The sequence below is a fragment of the Aquarana catesbeiana genome, linkage group LG08 (genome assembly GCF_042186555.1).
Source record: "Aquarana catesbeiana isolate 2022-GZ linkage group LG08, ASM4218655v1, whole genome shotgun sequence".
Classification (NCBI taxonomy): Eukaryota; Metazoa; Chordata; class Amphibia; order Anura; family Ranidae; genus Aquarana; species Aquarana catesbeiana.
This window is the reverse complement of record NC_133331.1, coordinates 287,773,653-287,797,556: the sequence shown is the minus strand read 5'-3', so window position 1 is coordinate 287,797,556 and position 23,904 is coordinate 287,773,653. Positions and strand designations below refer to the sequence as shown.

The window sequence follows — 23,904 nt, the reverse complement described above, 5'->3', positions numbered from 1 at the left end:
TCTAAGGAGGCACTCTGCTGGGGACACTGAGATGTAAGGAAGTACTCCGCTGGGGACACCTGTGATGTAAGGAGGGACTCTATTGGGGACATCTGGTGGCAAGTGACGTGACAAGTGACACACTCGGGGGGTCCCACTGATTCTGTATAATGGTGATCTGAACTATTTAATTTTATATTACAATGTAATAATAATGCGCTTCAATCATCCTGACACAATAACAACCATGGTACTGGGATGATTGAAGTGCTAACACCAGGTGTTTGGAGTATCTTTATTTGCTGATTGTTAAACTTTCTGGAATACACATATTTCTATTGTGGTGTAGGATCTGGGCCTGCTGTCCCTCCATCCCTCTCTCCCTCCTTCCCTCGTTCACCTCAGACTCTAACCACACCCCTTCGAGGCACGCCCCTTTAAGCCACGGCCACTATTTCACAAAACCATGCCCATTTTTCAGAGCCACATTTTAATTTTTTCTATGCCACGCTTACTAACGCATGCCCCGCCCCTAATTGTAATGCGACCCCCGCCTAAGGCCAAAAAAGTGTCCCTATAAATTTTTTTATAATGTTGGCAACTATGTAGGTGGAACGGGAGATTGGCATCATGGATGTGCAGCCAACAAATCTGCAGCAACTGCGTGATGCTATCATGTCACTATGGACCAAAATCTCTAAGGAACGTTTCCAGCACCTTGTTGAATCTATGCCACCAAAAATGAAGGAAGTTCTGAAGGCAAAAGGGGGTCCAACCTGGTACTAGCAAGGTGTACCTAATTCCGTGGCCGGTGAGTGTATACTTATTTATTGATTATGTATTTTCCATTTTGCTGCCATGGAGTTATAGTAGGAATGTAACATCCAATCATTTCATCAGATTTACTATGTATTTTGATGTGGTTCAGCAAATGCTTGGAACTCCTTTATGCTTCTAATGAGCTTTAGATGTAATACTGGCTGCCAGTAACATCAATGGCTCCATTTTACTTCCTGCCTCTTCACCTTTCACCCTGGAACATCCTGCCTCTTCCTGCAACCAGACATCTGTTTTCCAGTGGACTTCCTGTCCTCATGAGTGGTAGCAGCCATTTTGTTGTGGTCCAATTCAATCTAAAGTGAGAGGCTTGATGCTAAATTGTGGCTCCTCTGGACTCCATTTTTCATTCAGTCCTTTTAGTTTGAGCAGATTATTAAGGAGGAGAGACAACATGTGCCAGAACAGCAGGAGTGGCTAAATGGCCACTTTGAACACTAGAGGTTCAAGTGCCTGGGGGGCAGCAAGGGACTGGTGGACATATTTCTGTGGTCAAAGTGGACAGAAAGTTACCCAGGACTATAACTCCCAGAATCCCTTGCTGGAGCCACTCTGCTTCCCGTTTTGTGACAAATCTGCAGGAGCTGAGTTTCTGGACTGAGAGTCTCTGGGAAAAAGGTAATAACGATCGTTACTATGATTTCTATTATTTGCAGCGGTAATAATAGTGTTGTAAAGGTTACACTTAACTGCAAAAAATACGCCGTGTACAGCATAACACAGTCCACAGAGCAGCGCGGTCTTCTGCTGAACGGCTGAAGTCACTTTTTTGTATTTAAAAGTCTGTTTATTGCTCTCAAACAGTCGTGCAAAAATTACAAATGCATAAAAGTCCAGTATGTATGATGAACCTATACAGAAGGCAACATCATGTAACAATAGATAACCACAAATTTGAATGCATAAACATCGATCGTCTTATATGAGTTATTGGAACACATCCGGTATTTATTCAGGTGTACTTTTTAAGGTAAGCTTTTGGTTAGCTTTAAGGCCAAGGTTTTTGTAACTTGAATCCAAAGTCACACCATAGATCCCAGACTTTAGGACAACTCCTCCTCCTGGGTTTTGAATCATGTGTCCGGGTTTCAGATCGCTTAAAACCCGGACACATTATTCAGACAGGAATGTGGCTCGGACCAGGGCCTGACAGGAGGGTGAAGGAGCGCTATGCAAGCCGCATTACTATTCTCTTTGAAGTGCCCAAAGGTGTCCAAGTTCCTATGGTGCAGGGGGTCTCCAAACTATGGCCCTCCAGTTGTTCAGAAACTACAATTCCCATCATGCCTTGTCATGTCTGTGTATGTCAAAGTTTTACAATGCCTCATGGGACGTGTGGTGCCACAACAGCTGGAGGGCCGTAGTTTGAAGATCCCTGCTATAGTGTATGCTAAAATTTAAAAAAAAAATTGCTGTGCGCCGCTAAAGTGTTCGTGTTTGACTTGAAGAAAAAGTGGCAGCCCTAATAGTGGCCCATCATTGGTGTCAGTGGGAGAAATACTGCCCATCATTGGTGTCAGTGGCGGGTACTAGTGTCTCATCATTGGTGTCAGTGGGAAGAATAGTGTCTCATCATTGGTGTCAGTGGGTGAAATAGTGTCTCATCATTGGTGTCAGTAGGAGGAATAGTGCCCCATCATTGGTGTCAGTGGGAGAAATAGTGTCTCATCATTGGTGTCAGTGGGTGAAATAGTGCCCCATCATTGGTGTCAGTGGGAGGGATAGTGCCCCATCATTGGTGTCAGTTGGAGGAATAGTGCCCCATCATTGGGGTTAGTGGGAGGAATAGTGCCCCATCATTGGTGTCAGTAGGAGGAATAGTGCCCCATCATTGGTGTCAGTGGGAGGAATAGTGTCTCATCATTGGTGTCAGTGGGAGGAATAGTGCCCCATCATTGGTGTCAGTGGGAGGAATAGTGCCCCATCATTGGTGTCAGTGGGAGGAATAGTGCCCCATCATTGGTGTCAGTGGGAGGAATAGTGCCCCATCATTGGTGTCAGTGGGAGGAATAGTGTCCCATCATTGGTGTCAGTGGGAGGAATAGTTCCCCATCATTGGTGTCAGTAGGAGGAATAGTGCCCCATCATTGGTGTCAGTGGGAGGAATAGTGCCCCATCATTGGTGTCAGTGGGAGGAATAGTTCCCCATCATTGGTGTCAGTGGGAGGAATAGTTCCCCATCATTGGTGTCAGTAGGAGGAATAGTGCCCCATCATTGGTGTCAGTGGGAGGAATAGTTCCCCATCATTGGTGTCAGTGGGAGGAATAGTGCCCCATCATTGGTGTCAGTGGGTGAAATAGTGCCCCATCATTGGTGTCAGTGGGAGAAATAGTGTCTCATCATTGGTTTCAGTGGGTGAAATAGTGCCCCATCATTGGTGTCAGTGGGAGAAATAGTGTCTCATCATTGGTGTCAGTGGGTGAAATAGTGCCCCATCATTGGTGTCCGTGGGAGAAATAGTGTCTCATCATTGGTGTCAGTGGGTGAAATAGTGCCCCATCATTGGTGTCAGTGGGAGGAATAGTGCCCCATCATTGGTGTCAGTGGGAGGAATAGTGCCCCATCATTGGTGTCAGTGGGAGGAATAGTGTCTCATCATTGGTGTCAGTGGGAGGAATAGTGCCCCATCATTGGTGTCAGTGGGAGGAATAGTGCCCCATCATTGGTGTCAGTGGGAGGAATAGTGTCTCATCATTGGTGTCAGTGGGAGGAATAGCCCCATCATTGGTGTCAGTGGGAGGAATAGTGCCCCATCATTGGTGTCAGTGGGAGGAATAGTGTCCCATCATTGGTGTCAGTGGGAGGAATAGTTCCCCATCATTGATGTCAGTGGGAGGAATAGTTCCCCGTCATTGGTGTCAGTGGGAGCAATTATGCCCCATTGTTAATATCAGTGGGAGGAATAGTGCCCCATCATTGGTGTCAGTGGGAGGAATAGTGCCCCATCATTGGTGTCAGTGGGAAGAATAGTGTCCCATCATTGGTGTCAGTGGAAGGAATAGTGTCCCATCATTGGTGTCAGTGGGAGGAATAGTTCCCCATCATTGGTGTCAGTGGGAGGAATAGTGTCCCATCATTGGTGTCAGTGGGAGGAATAGTTCCCCGTCATTGGTGTCAGTGGGAGCAATTATGCCCCATTGTTAATATCAGTGGGAGGAATAGTGCCCCAAGAGCCAGCTAAGGGCAAGCAAAGGGCCGCATCTGGACCCCGGGCTGCAGTTTGGAGACAACTGTGTTAGGGTGTTATGGGTTCATCTATTAAATGGTCTTACAGGACATGGACAATGCTTTGTGTAGAAATGGTGTCATGTAATGTGGCAAATGTTCTTAATCTAACAAACTGCATATTTTAGGTGTATACATGATAGGGAAGCATAAAAGATTAACTAAGAAGGTGATCACTGGGCTACTCTAGATAGGGTACATAAAATCAGCTTGGACACATAGTGTAGGGACCCTGCCCTATGCCATGTTCCTCATCACAATTTAGTGCTGCCGGGCTGTAGTCCGCCTGAGCATTGATTGTTATTTCTGCTTTCCTCAGGTTTTCCCTAAGCTCAGTTATTGTTTGCTTCCACCTTCTATTGGTGAGTATCTCTGGAAATAGCGTAAGAAGTTCCAATAACCTGAGTTATGAATATTTGCCACTGGTGCATGCTGGGGGAGAATTATAAATATGTGGACGTAACCTTGAAAAGTTCTCTTGCCTCCCAAGTTTTGCCTGGGTAGGTGTGTAAAGCTGATCTCTACCCTCCCAAGCCTGCTGCCTGGGGAGGACACATGTGCTTTGAGAGAGAAGGCATGAGTTTGAGGCCTGAGGAAGCTTGCACTGCCCTGCTGGAAGTTATATCCTGGAGGAGTGAATCTGAGAGCTAGACTGGAGCAACAAGGTTGAAGCTTCACCTGCTGAAAAGTGTCCTGGGGAAGCTGAGTAGAAACTACCACTGGTGGCCATTGTAAGAAGTTCTGGTGGCTTGTCCAGGGAGATCATGTATTACCTTGAACTTCTTTTACTGTCTGAAGAGTACAGAGTGCCGGTTCGGCCTAAAGGTCCTTCTTCTCTATCGACTTTTAGTGGACATAGAGCCTGAATTTTGGTCTTTTTGGGTATCGTATGCCCTAATCTATTTCTCCCTGAGTTTTTTGGCCCTATAAATTTAGCAAGGTCTCTGGTCTTGTCCAGTCTAATGAGAACTTTCAGGGCCAAAGATAGTTGACATCCTTCTGTATGTGGTGGGTTGTGAGGCATAGTGGGTGCAAGGTGGATAAAGTTATTGGGTGCCAGACACTTCTTGGATGTAAAAGACGTTTTATTTCTCTTGATAGTCCTTTTTATATTTTGAGGGGAAAGAGGGTTGGGACCAGAACACCCTTAAGCAGTTGCAATTTCCATTGGCAGACTCCGAGACTTCAATAGGAGGACAGCCGTGCAGGGAAAGGCCCCAGCAAGGCGCCACATCTGTACGTGCAGGATTGCTGTCTCCTATGGCAACGGTCTTTAACAGTTCCTAACACAAATCGTTACGGTTCTCTTTGCTCCACTACAATTTCTACTTATAGTTCTTCAGCCCCTTGAGCTCCTGGTCTCTCACTAGACCCTCTGATTCACTGACTCTGAATCCCCGGAGCTCCTCAAAGCTTTGCGGTGGTATCCCCCTCAAGCATCACCCACGCTTCCCAGCTTCCCAGTCCCTAGCTTGGCACTCCAGATACTTCTCAAGCTTCACCCCTGCTAACCGGCTTGTTCCCTGGCTTGACTCACAAGGCTGCTCTGCAAGCATCACCTCCGCTGGTTGGGTCCCTTACTTGATCACCGCCTGAAGTTTCCCGCCCGTTCGGTGAGAATGCTGCTCCGGTACTTGCTTCAGTTGCTCACTGTGGTCCCTGGTAAAGGTGGTCGGTCCCTTTTGTGGGGACAGCTTTCTTTCTTCCTCTGACCACGACAGGTTCTCCGGCCAGCAGAACAATGGCGTCCCTAGGGGGGGCAGAGGGCCCTGACACACCCCCCCCCAACATTATGCTGTGCCCCACCATGTGCCCCCCCAATAAAAATTTTTTTTTTACAAAAAATCAATGTCTAAGAGGGAGAGAGTCCCCAGTCAGCTCCTGCAGGTGATTGCTCCCCCCTCCCTCTGCTTGCTGACACTGCATAATGCGAGCGCTCACACAACCACGGCCGCCCAATCTGCTCCTTCCCCTACATCCTCTTTGGCAGGGAGAAGAGCGGGTTGCAGGAAGGACTCCACCAGGACTCTCAGTTACTGAAAAAACAGACTGATTTCTCCCATCCTTAGGACAGAAGAACCAGCCTGTAAATTCCAAGAGATGCCAAACCAGAGCAGTCAATAGCAGGGGCAGGACAGCAAGAGGAGGCTGGGAAACCCCACAGTGGCAGAACACCAGGGCCCGGAGGCAAGACAACCTTTGCAACCCTGATAGTTCTCCCACTGCTATGGATCCTTATATATTCTTGGTATGTTGGTGACATATATATCTTGTTTTCTGCCACCCTGGGGGACCCCAATACAGTAGGAAGGGAGCTCACTGCAGAACAAGTGAAAGGGCCGTTGTGGGGTCGTAGTAAAGGGCCCCAGTATATATTTATATATATTTATAGATATATATCTATATATAGATAGATATATATCTATCTATATATATATAAATAAATATATATATAGATATATATATATATATATGCATTTTATAGTTGCCCCCCTACTTTTGTCCCTGTCCCCCCATGTGCCCCCCCTAAATATGAAAGCTAGAGACGCCACTGCAGCAGAACCGTCACTTCTGGTTGGACTGCAAGCCGCAATCTCAACCCTGCGCTGCCCTCTTACTTCTGGATAGGCCCTCACACAGCCTGGCAGCCAGATGCCCCCGGGATAGGCCCAATCTCCGGCCTAGCAGCCCAGGGCGTACAACACACGTCCACCCAGACAGCCGCCCAGGTGGCACAGAACATAGATCACCTGACTCCACCCGAATATATAGGCTCTCCCAGCAAGCCAAGGGATTCAAGAAAACCCTTGTCCATTGGCTGAGATACCCCACATACCCATAACCTGACCTTGAGTTCTCCGTCTCATATATCTAGTACCACCAAGTGCCCGGCCAACTAGTGGTAGAAGAGAAAAGTACAACAAGGCCAAACTTAAGGAGAAATCAATGGATATTTAACAATTGACCAGGGTAACTACTCCTGGCAAGTAAATTTGTGAGGAGCTCCTGAGTAAACCCCAGGGTGCTACATCAATAAACTCTGTTAAACTGTCACTGGCAATACACACATAAGAGGAACACGTCATCCCAATCTTCGTTTGTCAAAGTAGGCAAAGGAACTTGCCAGTTAGTTTTCACTGTGAAAGGGCTTTGGCCCAGTTTGGTATGTAATAGATGGGAGCATGAAGTAGAGGCCAACCGTATAGGGCCCTTTGATTTCAAGAGTATTTAGATATAGAGATATTCTAATTTCTGAATTGTGACTCTAAACCAGCCATTCTCAACCTTTTCAACACAGAGGAACTCTTGAAACTACTTTCCGGTCTCAAGAAACCCTTGCTAAAAATGACAATATCTACATCTCATGATACATTAGTGTGATGGTCACTGGAAGGAATGCTCCTTACACTTGTGGTCATTGGGAAGAATTACCCACTTACAGATACAGTGGATATAAAAATTCTACACAACCCTGTTAAAATGTCAGGTTTCTGTGGTGTAAAAAAATGAGACAAAGATAAATAATTTCAGAACTTTTTCCACCTTTTTTAATGTGACCTATAAACTGTACAACTCAATTGAAAAAGAAGCTGAAATATTTTAGGTGGAGGGAAGTAAAACTAAAAAACTAAAATAATAATATGGTTGCATAAGTGTGCACACCCTTAAACTAATACTTTGTTGAAGCACTTTTTGATTTTGTCACAGCACTCAGTCTTTTTGGGTATGAGTCTATCAGCATGGCACATCTTGACTCGGGAATTTTTGCCCACTTTTTGCAAAAACACTCCAAATCTGTCAGATTGCGAGGGCATCTCCTGTGCACAGCCCTCTTCAGATCACAGATTTTCAATCGGATTCAGGTCTGGGCTCTGGCTGGGCCATTCCAAAACGTTAATCTTCTTCTGGTGAAGTCATTCTTTTCTTGATTTGGATGTATGCTTTGGATCGTTGCCATGCTGACAGATGAAGTTCCTCTTCATGTTTAGCTTTCTAGCAGATGCCCGAAGGTTTTGTGCCAATATTGGCTGGTATTTGGAACTGTTCATAATTCCCTCTACCTTGACTAAGGCCCCTGTTCCAGTTGAAGAAAAACAACCCCAAAGCATGATGCTGCCATCATCATGCTTCACGGTGGGTATGGTGTTCTTTTGATGATGTGCAGTGTTGTTTTTGTGCCAAACATATTTTTTTGGAATCATGGCCAAAAAGTTCAACCTTGGTTTCATCTGACCATAACACATTTTCCCACATGTTTTTGGGAGACTTCAGATGTGTTTTTGCAAAATGTAACCAGGCTTGGATGTTTTTCTTTGTAAGAAAAGGCTTCCATCTTGCCGCTCTACCCCAAAGCCCAGACATATGAAGAATACGGGAGATTGTTGTCACATGTACCACACGGCCAGTACTTGCCAGATATTCCTGCAGCGCCTTGCTGTTGCTGTAGGCCTCTTGGCAGCCTCCCTGGACAGTTTTCTTCTCGTCTTTTCATCAATTTTGGAGGGACGTCCAGTTCTTGGTAATGTCACTGTTGTGCCATATTTTCTCCACTTGATGATGACGGTCTTCACTGTGTTCCATGGTATATCTAATGCCTTGGAAATTCTTTTGTACCCTTCTCACTGATACCTTTTAACAAGGAGATCACTCTGATGCTTTGGAAGCTCTCTGCGAACCATGGCTTTTGCTGCAATGTCAGGAAAGACCTACTAGAAACAGCTGAAATGTATTTGGGGTTAATCAGAGGCACTTTTAAATGCTGGCAACGTGGCAAGTGTGTACTGACTCCTATTTAACATGAGTTTAAATGTGATTGCTCAATTCTGAACACAGCTACATCCCCAGTTATAAGAGGGTGTGCACACTTAAGCAACCACATTATTTTCGTTTTTTTATTTTTACTTCCCCCCTAAAAGATTTCAGTTTGTTTTTCAATTGAGTTGTACAGATTATAGGTCACATTAAAGGTGGAAAAGTTCTGATTTATCTTTGTCTCATTTTTTTTCATCACAGAAACCTGACATTTTAACAAGGTTGTGTAGACTTTTTATATCCACTGTAGCTAAAAAGATCAATGGGAACTTATCTGAGAGGCAGAAATTGCTAATTGCTCAAGGAGCCCCTAGCAACCTCTGGAGCAACACTGGAACACTGGTTGAGAAACTCTGCTCTAAACCATGACAGAGTTACAGAAATGTGTAAAAGAAGGAGTGAAGTAGATCACACTTCTCATGTAATTGTATAAATGAGTGCATGACACCTTAATGGTACACATCTGATAAAGTAACAATGCCATAGGATTTCAAGATTAGTACATACTTCATCAAGCACTGGATTTTTGCACAAAGCTTACTGAGGTCCCTAAGACATATCGGATGGTGGCTCAGGTTTTTTTTTTTTTTAAAGCCCGTGGTGTGTGAACACACTCCCAAAAACTCCACCCGGTGGCAAAAAAAGTGCACACACATTAAGAGTGCAACACAGAACGTGCAACAGGTGTACTATGGTCCTCCAAAAGAAGGACCTTACCCTGATCTCAATATGGCCCATCTGGCCGAAACCAGACGGACCCCATTCTCTGGAGGGTCTGCCGAAACAGACCCACCCAAGTACTTGTTGGGGCTCCCTTGAAGGGAAACCCCATGAGAGAAGGCAAACCAAACCAGAAGGCCATGTCCCCCCCCCCCTCCCTCCCAAGGTTTTCAGGGCAGGCCCGAGGACCTACACCCTACCAGTCACACAGTGACAAACGCATACACATGAAACAAAAAGATACAAAAAAGTGACAAACACGGGGTTATAAATAAAAGAGAGTGGGGAGAAGAAAGTGGAGAGAGTAAGTGAAAAGTGGCCATTGTGCAATACAATGGCCTCACCCTTAATATAATAAAAAATTCCTCTGCTAACAGCCAAAAGGCCCGGCCCAAGAGGCAGGTGTGAAAAAGAGTAGTACAAAGTGCAGTGCCCTAATTCAAAGATGAGATGGTGGCTCAGGTGTTTAACATGCCAGCAGCAATACAACAACCAAGTATGTTTTAGATGGTGCTTATTTTTTAATGTGCTTTTTTTATTCACAGACTCGATGATGGAGAAGGATGGAAGCCATATGACCGAAAGATTATTAAACCTCACCCTGGAGATCATCTATCTGCTGACCGGAGAGGTGAGGAGGATTCTGGGAGGTCACATGACACCACTCTTATCTCTATTATTAAAACTCATACCTGACCGTTGAGGTGAGGAGGATTCTAGGAGTTCATATGACATCACTCTTATCTGCTATTAAAAAACAAAGAGCTGACTGGAGAGGTGAGGAGGATTCTGGAAGGGTAACATAACATCACTATTATCCCTATTTATAAAACACACCAGAATAGAGAGGTGAGGAGGATTGTGGGAGGTCACATGACATCACTCTTATCTCTATTAATAAAACACAGAGCTGACCGGAGAGGTGAGAAGGATTCTGGGAGGTCACATGACATCACTCTTATCTCTATTAATAAAACACAGACCTGATCGGAGAGGTGAGGAGGATTCTGGGAGGTCACATGACATCACTCTTATCTCTATTAATAAAACACAGACCTGACCGGAAAGGTGAGGAGGATTCTTTGAGGTCACGTGACATCACTCCTATCTGTTATTAAAAAACACAGAGCTGACCGAAGGGGTGAGGAGGATTCTGGGAGGGTCAGATAACATCACTATTAGCACATGTTGCATAGCACCACTCTCATTAATAAAGCACAGACCTGACCAGAGAGGTGAGGAGGATTCTAGGAGGGTCAAAGTTCATACATATATATTTGATATTGTCTTAATGTACAGGATTACATTGTAGTGAAGAAGACATCTGGAGAACATTTCACTCCAAGCAACCATTCACATGTCATGAGCAGAAAGGAAAATACTAACATGAAAAAGATTTTGGAAGTCACCAGTGAGATCATTGAGCTGCTGACAGGAGAGGTGAGCGGTGCCGGGAATTATAGGACATTATCCGGTAACAAGCAAGGTGTAAGTCTTGATATTGACTCAGTATGTCATCACTGGGGGTCCTCCATATGCCCACTGGATGACACAATTTTTGGTTATGGAGACATAGCACAATATTGCTAACTGAACGGTGGGGACTATGTTAACTCCTTCCTTGTTTACTTTTTTTTTAACAGAACACCCACATATCATCATTACTCAAGAGGCAATCTGTAGATGGAATATAATGTTACAGTTCCTTTTGGTGTTCACTTCCTAGCTAATTTGGCAATGGATTGGCTAAACCTGGGGCATTATCTCTGTACACCACACCAGAGTTGCAACCACTGGAGAAAATTTCTTTTTTTTTTTTCAAATATCAAGTTTATTCAACTCCAAACAGGGGTGGGGCCCCGATACAGAAACATAAACAAAAAACACTTTGTCATGGTCGTTATACAAGGGTTGAATCAGTACAGAGTATAATACAGCACACTTTTAGGCTTGAGACATCCTAGTATATGCATACTTTAGATAAAGAAACCCGAGACAAAGTGTTGATATCTACAGCTCCGGGGTATTCCCCTCCCGATTTTTTCCATATTTTCTATAGAAAAATGGGGACCGAAGTCCCTAGACCAGAGAAGAGGTGGGAAAGATAGAGGAGAGGGTTTAGGGAAAGAAAGAGAAATAATAGAGAAGTAATGGGAGGAGGGAGAAGAGGGAAAGAAGAAGGAGACATGGCGGTAGTTAAGCCAGCATACCGGGCTCAACGGAGTCTACCCAATACATATGGGGAAGGAGTTATAAGCCAAGTAAGCGTTGTCCTTCCTCGGAATAAATAAATGCGTTCCAGATGTCCCAAGTTTTTTTAAAGGCTTCTTGTTTATGTTGAGCAGTAAGGATCAGGTCTTCCATATGTTTTATATCTTCTACTCTCCGCAGCCATAACGAGAGGGCTGGTGGGGAGGATTGTTTCCAGCAAAGTGGGATACACGTCCTCGCAGCATTGAGCAAGTGACGCGTGAGAGATTTCTTATATCTCTTGATGGGGATCGAGGAAAGGTGTAGAAGAAAGAACGCGGCCTCGTCTGGGATACTATACTCTGTGCATTTTTGTGTTATCCGTCTGACTTCTCCCCAGAAGTCCTTCAACTTCGGGCATGACCAAAAAATGTGAATCAAGGTTCCCTCCTCTTCAGCACAGCGCCAGCACCGGTTCGAGGAGGTAGGGAAGCATTTCTGTAATCTGGAGGGGGTCAGATACCAACGGGTGAGGAGCTTGAAATTTGTTTCCTGAATTTTAGTGCAAAGCGAGGACTTAAGGGCAAGTGTGAGTATGCGTTGTCGCTGTGCTACTGAAAACGAGCAGTTCAGGTCTCTTTCCCATCTAGCTAAGTAAGGAGGTGGGGGTTGTTCGTTTGGTGAGATTAGTAGTGAGTAGGTTTGGGATAAAATATGGGCCAATGGGCCTTCTCCTGAGCAGAGTTCTTCGAACGTCGTTAGTTGGCGGGCGAACGTTTGTGTTTTTGGAAGGGAGTGGAGGAAGTGGTGTAGTTGGGCAGCTTTCCAGAAACAGAGATGGTAGTCACCTGCCGGGTTGGTTAAGTCCTGTATGGAAGGCCAATGTCCTTCTACAATAAATTTGGCTGCGTGGTCTCTACCTGAGTCTCTAAGGTTGTTGTAGTCCGCAATATGTAATCCCGGAGAGAAGTTTGGGTGGCCAAGAATGGGGAGTAAGGGCGAGTTTTTTGTTGTGAGGGAGGTCTGCATGGCTGTTTGGTAGCTATGTCTCAGGGTGGTGCCTATCAAGGGATGCGACCTCAATTTAGGCGGGAGGGCATCAAAACACCATAGTGCACTCTTTAAAGGTATCAGTGTTTGGTTCTGTTCCAGTAGGACCCAGAGTTTAAATGCTTTATTTCTTCTCCAGTCCAGTATTCGTCCTAGGTGAGAGGCTAAATAATATTGGCGAATGTCAGGTAATGCTATTCCTCCCTCTCTTTTGGGGAGCGTGAGCTGTGAGTGTTTTAAGCGGGGCTTTTTATGAGCCCAGATAAATCTGGTGAAGAGGGATTGGACCTGCTTGAAGAATGAGGATGGGATATTAATGGGTAGTGCTTGGATCAGGTAAGTAAATTTAGGTAGAACGCACATTTTCAGAAGATTACATCTCCCGAACCAGGAGTGAAAACCTGCGTTCCATTTTTCTAGCAGGATCCGGGTTTTAATCAGCAAGGGTGGGAAGTTCAGGTCAAACGTACGTGACAGGTCAGAGGGGATCTTTGTACCTAGGTATGTTAGGGCTGTATCCGTCCACTTAAAATTGAAATTAGACTGTAGGTCCCTTAGAGTCAGGGGGGGTATAGAAATGCCCATTGCTTCTGACTTTGAGAAGTTTATCTTTAAATGAGATATGGCTCCATAAGTTTTGAATTCTTGCATAAGATTTGGCAGAGATATTCTAGGGTTAGTTAGGGAGAATAGAAGATCATCAGCATAAGCTGAGATTTTGCAGTGGGAGTCACCTATTTGAAGTCCTGTTATGTCTGGGTTTGCTCTAATAGTGCATAAAAAGGGTTCCAAGGATAGAGCAAATAGGAGGGGGGAAAGGGGACAGCCTTGTCTAGTGCCATTGGTAATAGAGAAGGGGTTTGATAGCACACCGTTAACTTTTACTTGGGCCGAGGGATTGGAATAAATATTTTGGATCCACTTCAGCATCTTATTTCCTAGGCCAATATGACGGAGAACTGAGAACATATAGTTCCAGTTCACCCTGTCAAAGGCCTTTTCGGCATCGGTGTTTACAAATATGCAGGGGGTCTTGCTATCATTTGCTACGTGGATGAGATTGAGGGCCTTGATGGTGTTGTCCCTTGCCTCTCTGGAGGGTATAAACCCAACCTGGTCTAAGTGTATTAGGTTTTGGAGATGTTGTGCTAGTCTGGTGGCAATTATCTTGGAGAATAACTTTAAATCCAAATTTAAGAGGGAAATGGGTCTATAACTTCCGCACGCGCTCGGGTCTTTCCCATCTTTGTAAATCAAAGAGATATGGGCTTTTAGAGTCTCACTCGGGAACTTAGCATCTTCTCCCAGGGCATTGAAAAAGGCTACCAGCCGTGGGCCTAAGATGGGGAGAAAGGCTTTATAGTATTGGGCAGTGAAACCATCAGGTCCTGGGGCCTTACCTAGTTTCATAGATTTCACTGCTGACTGGAGTTCTTCTAAAGTTATTGGTTCGTCTAAGATCTCCTGGGTTTCAGTCGGAAGGGATGGGAGCTGTGAGTCAGAGATGTATTTATCTATATTTGCTCGTTCAGTGGGGGAGCTGGGTAGGTTATATAAGCTTGAGTAGAAGTCTCCAAATTCTTTGGATATTTGCTGTGGGGTAGAGGCTCTTTGGCCATCGGGGCCAATTATTTGTGGAATATAAGTAGTTGATTTAAGATCTTGCACAGATCTGGCCAACAGTTTCCCACATTTGTCTCCCGATTCGTAGGATAGTTTGCGGCAGAACTGGAGGGCCGCTTTTGCCTTGTAGCGCAATAGGTCTGTTATTTGTGTACGTAGCGTCATCAACTGCGCCTCCAGGTCCCTAGTGGGAGTTTGTTTGTGTTGCATTTCTACTGAGGCCAAAGCTGCAAGTAATTTAGTGATTTGTGCATTTCTTTTTCTCTTTATGGACGCCCCGTGTTTAATTAGAACCCCTCGCAGGACACACTTGTGAGCCTCCCACAATATTCCGGGGTCACATCCCTGAGTATTATTTTCTCGGAAGTAGAGATCAAGCTCTTTAGTTACATCCTCCAGGACCTCGGGAATTTGTAGAAGACTCTCGTTCAGACGCCAAAACAGGGATCTGGGTGAGGGTCGGTCTGTGAGGATGTATGTGAGGGAAATGGGAGCATGGTCGGACCATGTGATCTGACCTATTGATGAGGAGCTCACAAGGTGTAACTGATCATGGGGCATCAGAAAGAGATCGATTCTGGAATACACCTTGTGTGGGGGAGAGAAGAAGGAATAGTCTCTTTCCCTTGAGTGCTGAAGTCGCCACACATCGGTCAGCTGAGCACTATGTAAAGTCTGCATTATTCGTTTTCTGGCGGCAGGGGAGAAGGAGGAATTACCAGATGACGTGTCTATGGAAGGGGTCAGAGGGACATTTAGGTCTCCTCCCAAGAGTAGTTGGCCTTGTTTATATTTTGTCAATTTTTCTATTGTGCGTTTAAGGAATCTGTCCTGATGTTCATTTGGGGCGTACAGTGTGGCCAATGTGAACTGATTCCCCGCAATCAAGCCCTTTACAAATAGGAAACGCCCCTCGGGGTCTGCTAGCATCTCTTGAAATTCCCATGGTAGTTTGCTGGATATCACTATGGAAACCCCTCTAGATTTGGATTGGGAATTAGTTGAGTGGTAAACACGGGGAAAAAATCTATTTTGCAGTATGGGGGATTTATCCGTTTTGAAGTGGGTCTCCTGGATGAAGGCGATGTCAGTCCGCGACTTTTTAAAGTCACAAAGTAACATACGCCTCTTCTCCGGGGTGTTCAAGCCCCTGGCGTTAAGAGAGGTCACTGTGAGAGAATCTACCGCCATGTCGGAATAAAAAGAAGGGAGGGGGAGGGGAGGGTAAAGGTGAGTAAGAGAGAAACAGAGCAGAACAGAACAGAAAGAAGAAGAAGGTAGAGGAAATAGATAGATGAGGGTTTAAATCAAGTAAAACCTCACTGTCCAAAAATCTAAGAATAGGGTGAAAGAGAGAGGGGGGGGCAGGTCAGAGGGGAGGGGGGGGGGGGTGGGGGAGAGAACAAATAAGAAGGGGGGGAAGGTAAGGAGGAGTCGAGAACAGAGGGTGGAAGGAGTAATTAGCAAGTGCTTAATCACACTTATAGACTCTATGTGGAATATTCTAGATCAGTAGTACTACGGTACTAGGACGCTCACCAGTACTAACTGGTAATCGAGCGCAGGCCTATTTGGGGTTGTGGAAAGAGATAGCCAGGTTTGAACTCACTGACTTCCCCCCCCCAAAAAAAAAAAAAAAAAAAAACCCCCGCCATAAAACTGTATATGTTAATGTTACATTGAGAACGGCTATTGTACCTGGTCATATGGGTACAGCATGGTTATAACACGTAACAACAACTGCTTAGTAAACAGGTATATATCTTTTTGCAATCTGTGTGGTACACATGGTGCTCCGACTCGAGCATGACAGTAATTGAAAACAAGATAAGAAAGATTGTTTCTATGATGCCTACAAGGGGAAACGGGGAGAGCAGCCTCCGGGCCCAAGAAAAGGAAAAAATACAAAAGAGAAAGGAAAAAGGCCCAGAAACCAAATTTGGTTAGAGGTCGTTTCCCCAGGTCCCCCTGTGCATTTCTCAAATACCCCCCTCTACGGGAGTAGATCTCCCGGTGTTACAAGCATCAGAACTATCATCTCCTTCTGCAGGTGCGCCATTTCAAAACGAAGTGGTAGCTTGTGTTGTGAGGGCGGTCATCATCCCATCAGAGTTTATGGGGCAAGTTTATGCTTAAGCATTCACGTATCATATTCCCAGCTCCGTGGTGGGCGGAGACTCCCTCAAACACAGTAAAATAGGGCGGTAAGTGCAGAACATGTGACCTTCAACACGGGAGGAATTTTGCGTCCTTAACATCTCCTACAGTTCTGACGTACTCAATCCAATCCGAACATAAGCTTTGTAATGTTCCCACCTCCTCTATCCGGGATTCATGTCACAGTATAGTTATGTCTCAAGGAGTGAAGGTCTCTTATATTCAGGTGGATCAGATCTAAATGTCCGTCAGTCAGTGAGCAAGTAGGCATCTGTTACTCACACATAGAGGGGGTCAGTTAATAGGTCAACAACATCAGGAATGATAATGACATGACATGCTCAGGTAACAGATTGGTCTGGTATGGAGTGGCAACATCATGACTCACGTGTGCCCTCGCTGGAGGGTGCCCTGGACCTCCTTCTGGAGCGTTGTTGGCGAGGCGGTTGATATCGCTGAGCAGTGGGTCCAGATCTGCCTGTGGGGCGCGGTACAAGGGTCAGCCAATTAGGGACAGTGATCGGTGCTGACCCCAGGAAGGTAAAGAGAGCTGGTAAGTCCGCTGGAGTGCGCAGGGTAAAGGATGCTGTGGTATTCCGGAAAGTTACTGCCAGGGGGTATCCCCAGCGGTATGTGCATCCCTGCCTCCTTGCTAGCTCCAAGACAGGTTTCAGCATAGCTCTTCTCAGTAGCGTGGCTCTGGAGAGATCCGGGAGGATCTTGATCTCGGCGCCATCAAATATTACCTCCCCTTGTTCCCACGCTTTGCGGAGTATAAGATCCTTCTGGGTGTATCGGTGTACCCTACAGAGCACATCTCGGGGTCTGTCTGGATCCGTGGGTCTTGGACCGAGTGTCCGATGCACTCGGTCCAGTTCGATAGATGGTGGTGGAGTGTCCAGGATCCCCTGAAAGATGGCCGTCACTGTTGCCTCCAGGTCTTCAGTTCCAGTGGCCTCCGGGAGACCCCTCAGCCGCAAGTTATTGCGGCGGCTGCGGTCCTCCAAGTCCTCGAGATGGAGCTGCAAATCCACCGCCGCGGAAGCCTGGGTCTCTTGTGTGCGCTCTAGGTCAGACACCCGTTGCGTGAGGGCACTAACCGAGCTTTCTCCTGCGTCTATTCGGTCTGCGATCGTCCGCATCTCCTCTCGAATCTCTTGTATGTCTCTGGTATGGGCCTCCTCCACTCGCTGGATAAGGGCCTCAATGTCAGATTTGGATGGTAGGGCCTCAAAATCAGCTTTAGTGGGGAGTGCCTGCAGAATGGCGCGGATATCATCCGGTATGTCTCTTCCGTACCTCGTCGAGTTCGCCATTACTGTATGAGGATCTCTTGTGGATTCCAGAGGACACCCCGAGCTGTCGAGCGAGGATGGGGGTGTAGATACTGGCAGTATAGTAGGTTCTGCTGGGCAACGTGCACGTGGTGCCGATACAATGGCGCCCGGTGAGCTCCTCTGGGAGTCCGGAAAATAGCTCCGTATACTGCTCCGTGGGGTGGAATTCCGGGTGCCACTAACCGAAGCTCTCGTCCTGTATTTCTTACAGGTTGGCATGCCGCATTGATCGAGAGTTTAGCCGTCGTTTTGTGCGGGCAGGGTAGGGGGAAGCCAGGAGCTCTCTAGAAATGCTTCCTCACACGGCCATCGCTAAGCCACCTGGAGAAAATTTCTTGATAATGTAATGATGGACCTCTGGTGGCTGATGTTTGGCCTTGTAAAATAATTTTTCCTTGCCTCTTCTTCTAAGGTTCAAAGGGGGGATCTTTTTCTGACGATGCCTTGTATGGGAGCTGTCATATTTTTTTCAGAGTATGTGTCCCAATAGAGCTGTAACCCTAATCAGCCTTAGAAAAATGTGTTTTTATGTAGATTGTAACTATAGTCCTTCATTAGAGTAGTTCTGGAAGGGAATCACTACTAGTGGGGATGGGTTAGTACTCGTCTTTGTCATCATCCGGGAGGTCACCCTTCTGTTCCTGTCCAAGAGACATGACCTCTTGGGCATGTCTATACATGGCATATAGGCCTTCATGAGAGTAGTTCTTGAAGGGAACCATTACTAGTGGGGAAGGGTTAGTTCCTGTTTTTGTCATCACCCAGGAGGTTTCCCTTCTGTTCCAGTCCAAGAAACATGAATTCTTGGTCATGTCTATACATGAAGACTAGGCCTTTTTGAGAGTAGTTCTGGAAGGGAAACAGTACTAGTGGGGATGGGTTAGTACTCGTCTTTGTTACCATCCAGGAGGTTTCCCTTCTGTTCCTGTCCAAGAGACATGACCAATAGGCCTTCATTAGAGTGGTTCTGGAAGGGAACCACTACTAGTGGGGATGGGTTAGTACTCATCTTTGTCATCATCCAGGAGGTTTCCCTTCTGTTCCTGTCAAAGAGACATAATCAGAAAGAAGTGGAAATCTGCCCATAGTGTGAAGAAATCCCAACTTTGAGAGTTGTCACCAGAAAATGGTGCTCCCGTTGGACAATATTTCTAATACTCATGTTTCAGTGAAAACCATAACATTTTGTATTTCCCCAAAACATTTGTCCTTGTGACCTTGGTCACCAGGAAAAATTAAGAAGGTAGACTTCCCCACTGACAAAATCAGAGGTTTTATCCTATCCCCAATTTATCCAAAACTAGAAAAACATTTGTGTCACAGCTTGACTTTTAGGTCAAGTACTTCTCTGTTCTCTGTGTAGGACTGGAATCATGTAGAGGGACACAAGGATCCATACCAGGACATCAAGAAGGAGAATCATCAGACCTTCACATCAACAGGTAAGATGAGTCTTCATTCAAAGCAACTATAGAACTCTCCCCACACATCAGCAACACATATACAATACATATTCAGTCGGTGTGTGTGTTTCCTACAGATGGATCTAGTAATGGGAACCCACAAGAGAGATGTCCCTGTCCTCTGTATTCCCGGGATTCCACACAGGAACATCACACCATCCCTCACCATTATCAGGTAGATACTGAGGGTCTCACCAAAGACCATGGTGACTCATAGAAACATATAAGAGTGATGGCAGAGAAAAGACCCAAGTGGTCCATCGAATCTGTGATAGACTCAACTTGTAAGAGAAACAGTGTGGTTGTTATACACTTCTACTTTTTGATCTATTAAACTTTGTTTCATTTTGTAGGTTGAGGACCTTGTTGGTATCAAAGTAGAAATTGTAGAGGCTGAAGAAGAATTGTATTTGAAGAATGCACGGCCATGTTTGGACGAGGACGGCCCAGCATTTATCACCCCAGGTAGGCAGTACCTGCATACTCGCCAAAAATACTTTCCAGTTTCTAATTTGGTTGTCTGATCATGATCAACCGCATCCCAATATACATAAACCTATCTCTCGTTCCAAAGAGGAGCTATTCATCTACAATTATGGCCCAATCTACATCACCAACTAGAGATATGCATGACAAAACATTTGTTTAGTTTTGGATTAGTTTTTGTTAATTTAGTTTCGTCATATTCGTTATGTTAGAATGATTAAATTTTAGAATTTTCGTTATTTTTAAATCGATTATATTCCTTTTACTTTATTCTTTTCTATTCTCTTCTATTTTATTCTATTATTTCCTATTCTATTCAGTTTTGTTCTATAAAGCAGCCTAAGTAGGAAACTTCATCTTATTTCACTTTTATACCTTACTGTATTTATTGCAATATGTTTCCATTTCAAATGCATTTTCAAGTTTTGTTATAATTTATTTCGGATTCGTTGAAATTCATTACGATACATCTGAAACTCCAAATACCGAAAATGTTGTCTGAATTTCGCTTTGCAATGGAACGAATCACACTTTAGAAATGTGCAATTAGTTTCAGTCCAAATCTAAATTTCGACGAATTTTGGGTTATTCATAGATTCCCCACAGGGTCCCCCTCCTGAACCATACCTCAACATGGGGGTGGGTGCTTTGGGTAGGCCACCTACCCCAAAGCACCCCCTCATGTTGACCTGGTATGGTTCTGGAGGGTTTGGGCACCCGCTCATCCTGTTGCTAGCTTCCCAGCCCACTCCTTAACAACCAGCTATTCTTCACACAGAATTTGGATCGGTCAATACATTTTTGACCAATCCAAATTTGAATTAGTATCTGAAACTAAACTAATTTTTCCATTTTGCACATGTCTATCACACCTGTCTATTACCAACGTCAACACAAGATATCATCCAAACTGATCTCTTCGCTTCTTCCAAGACCTCCTGCTCTCTTGCCCCCTCACTTCGTCCACTCATGCTTAAGTCCAGGTATTTTTCGGAGCCTCTCCAAACTTCTGGAACTCTCTACCCCAATCTCTCCAACTATCTCTTACTCTGTCTGCCTTTGAGCGATTCCTAAAAACTCACACTTTCTCCATCAACTTGTTACCCCACAGTTATTACCTTTTTGTATAACTGGCCCCATTTTTAGATTGTAAGCTCTCACAAGCAGGGCCCTCCTAACCCTCTTGTCTTGAATTGTATTGTAACTGTACTGTCTTCTTTTATATTGTAAAGCGCTGCACAAGCTAATAATCTAAAACATAAGACAAAAAGTAATGTTTTGAGGTTAAAAATATTTTTCTATCCCCCACAGATGGACACTACAGCCGGATGGCCCCAGATGATCCACCGATGGTATTGTCCTATTTGAAGGCAGACACTGTGCAATCTTCTCAAGGAGACACTTCTGTTATTCCAACTCTACATCCAGGACAGAGGGCCAATATCTCACCTTACCCTTCTGACCCAGAATGGCTTCCAGATCAAATCATTACACACACACGAGCAAGGCCAAACGACAAAATCTACCCGTGCTCCGAATGTGGCAAATGTTTCACCCACATTTCCAACCGAATCCGGCACATGAAGATCCACAAGGGGCTGAAGCCTTTTGCCTGCTCTGAGTGCGGGAAGTGTTTCGCCCGCAAGTCACACCTCTCGGAGCACCAGCGAATTCACACGGGCGAGAAACCCTTCTTCTGTCCGCTGTGCGGGAAGTTCTTCAAGCACAAGTCGCATCTGGTCATACACAACCGAACCCACACAGGGGAAAAACCTTTTATGTGCCGGGATTGCGGCAAATGTTTTGCACAGAAAGCAAACCTTCTCTATCATCAGAGAGTTCACACTAGCGGGAAGACCTGACCCTTTTCCGGGGGAGCTTAAAGTATCAGTCCACTTAAGAGCTTGTCTACCATGCCCATAGAGAACTTGCGCTCTCCCTTGTTCTTTAGAAGGTAATGGTACCCATTCCTGCAAGGTGCGGGTGTTCATGTCCTCATATACTGAAAAAAACCCACCCTTCCTGCATGTTGGGAAGCAGAGAAATCTGCCTATCGCCAACATTGCCCAGAATTTAGCAGCAAAAATATTTAACTGATCACCATGAAACTTTCACGCCATCAACAAATCTGTGCTTCTGGTCATGAGAGACTTTTCATGCTGTGTTAAAGGATGGAAGTGGAAGACCTTCACGTAGACTCCGTTGGTGAGGTCTCAAGATTGGCATTTTCAAAGCTCTCATCACCGATGTTCCCCACAGCCTTGAAAAAGCAACCAGCAATTCAGGCCAAGAACATTAATGTTATTATTTTCTGTAAACAACCTTTCTCGTGGACTCCAATGGTGAGGTCTCAACACCTTCATTTAGAAGATCTCACCACTGATGTTCCTCAAAGCTTTGAGGAGGCAACCAGCAATTCAGGCCAACAACATTAATATTACAGAAAATAATAAATGACCTTTCTCATGGACTCTGATGATGAGGTCTCACTCAACACTTCATTTAGAAGATCTCACCACTGATGTTTCTCAGAGCTTTGAGAAGGCAACCAGCAGTTCAGGCCAACGTCCTTCATCTAACTTTCAGGTGGACTTATCTTTTGCAGTTTTGCACATTATTTCAAAATGAGTCTATGATTGACTTATTTAGACTTGAGAGCATTTTGTACCTAGAAAGAACTGAGATGCAGTTACAGAGAGGACAAAGACAAACTGGCGTAATGAACAGGACCTACAAAGGATTTTGGTTAGTGTCACAAAAGGCAAAATATAGACAGATTACCCTTAAGCTTTAATGTAACAATGGTAATGACTGAAACACTGCTTGTACATAAATCTCCTTTATGGATAGGATTTGTATTTTTTCCTTCGTGGTACATAAAGATCAATAAATAAATATTTTTATTTTAACTCAAATCATATTCTAGTATTTTTCAATAGCTGGCCTGCTGACTTTTTCTAAAAAAAATATTTTCTTTTACATTTGATACAGCAGACACCTAAAGTGGACCTGTGAGGTTTTTATCGCTCTGTATGGAACACATTGGGCTTGGCCCTCAGTACTTAGTTTGGAGGCGTGGCTAAAACTAAGGCCCCATTCACACCCCAGCGTTTTGTAGCTTGAAGCTCCAAGCTTCAAAACGTTGAAGGAGAAAAAAAATCAATACCGTATATACTCGAGTATAAGCCGACCCGAATATAAGCCGAGGCACCTAATTTTACCACAAAAAACTGGGAAAACTTATTGACTCGAGTATAAGCCTAGGGTGAGAAATGCGCAGCTACTGAGGGTGGAAAAAAGGGTCAACAATGCCCATTTGCAACCTCACTGTGCCCATTTGCAGCCATAGGTCCCCCAAACTTCAAACTTGGTAGTTAAAGGTTTCTAGATGCCCCCTAGCTGCAGCCAATATTTGGGGTCTCTGGACCCAAAGGGTCCCGAAATGACATTGCTGCAGATGGACACAGTTGACCGACTTTGGGGCCCCGTATCTTGGGGCCACTTGGTGCTAGGAACCCCACATTTGGTGTGAAAACCCAGTGGAACTAGCACTACAACCTTGGGGTTCCTAGCACCAAGTGGCCCTGAGATACGGGGCCCCAAATTCGGTTCGGAAAATGTCATTCTCTGCTGCAGAAAAGTGCTTGATTTGAGTATAAGCCGACGGGGGCATTTTCAGCACAAAAAAATGTGCTGAAAAACTCGGCTTAAACTCGAGTATGTAAGGTAATTCTTTATGGGGTTGGTTCACATCTCCACTACAAGTCTCCAGAAGCTCAAAAAAAGTTCTGAAGCTTTTTTTGTAGCTCAAATCGGGCAGATTGGTGCGCTTTTGAAGCATTTTTTTGTTTTATAGAAATGCATGGAAACATTTGATTTTAGCGGTTTTGAGCATGATTTTGAGCGTTTTTCTGCTCAAATGTAAATAATAATAAATAAATAATACATACATTAAATTAATAAAAAATAAATAAATAAATAAAATAAATTTAAAAAAATCTAACTCTTAACCCTAATATTCACC

The 23,904-nt window shown here is 44.8% G+C and overlaps 2 protein-coding genes across 8 annotated transcripts in view; one reads left to right on the top strand and one right to left on the bottom strand.

The window, feature by feature from the left end:
* Nucleotides 1–23,904, bottom strand: part of LOC141106776 (uncharacterized) — a 101,693-nt gene that overhangs the window by 64,135 nt on the left and 13,654 nt on the right. The window contains exons 10-13 of the mRNA XM_073597703.1: nucleotides 18,832–18,974; nucleotides 18,535–18,745; nucleotides 16,983–17,953; nucleotides 14,215–14,955 (exon numbers count right to left, since the gene is read on the bottom strand). Coding sequence (XP_073453804.1) covers nucleotides 14,215–14,955; nucleotides 16,983–17,953; nucleotides 18,535–18,745; nucleotides 18,832–18,974 — 2,066 coding nt within the window. The remainder of the gene's footprint in view (nucleotides 1–14,214; nucleotides 14,956–16,982; nucleotides 17,954–18,534; nucleotides 18,746–18,831; nucleotides 18,975–23,904) is intronic.
* On the top strand, nucleotides 1,290–22,795 carry LOC141106622 (gastrula zinc finger protein XlCGF66.1-like). 7 transcript variants are annotated; one of them, XM_073597544.1, is made up of 8 exons: nucleotides 1,329–1,434; nucleotides 4,362–4,404; nucleotides 10,120–10,205; nucleotides 10,874–11,014; nucleotides 19,295–19,373; nucleotides 19,472–19,569; nucleotides 19,748–19,859; nucleotides 21,192–22,795. In XM_073597544.1, exons 3-8 carry the CDS (start codon nucleotides 10,125–10,127, stop codon nucleotides 21,740–21,742), a joined length of 1,062 nt encoding a protein of 353 aa, XP_073453645.1. In that variant the 5' UTR covers nucleotides 1,329–1,434; nucleotides 4,362–4,404; nucleotides 10,120–10,124; the 3' UTR covers nucleotides 21,743–22,795. The 7 variants fall into 7 exon arrangements, with proteins under 7 accessions (XP_073453652.1, XP_073453645.1, XP_073453650.1 ...); XM_073597551.1 differs by lacking the exon at nucleotides 4,362–4,404 and having other exon boundaries at nucleotides 1,290–1,434; XM_073597549.1 differs by lacking the exon at nucleotides 4,362–4,404 and having other exon boundaries at nucleotides 1,384–1,434; nucleotides 10,887–11,014.

Coding starts and splice junctions, on each gene's coding strand:
- LOC141106622 (XM_073597551.1), top strand. CDS start 10,125: ATGATGGAGAAGGATGGAAGCCATATGACCGAAAGATTATTAAACCTC. Junction 11,015..19,294: donor TTGAGCTGCTGACAGGAGAG/GTGAGCGGTGCC, acceptor TTCTCTGTGTAG/GACTGGAATCATGTAGAGGG. Junction 19,860..21,191: donor CCCAGCATTTATCACCCCAG/GTAGGCAGTACC, acceptor TATCCCCCACAG/ATGGACACTACAGCCGGATG.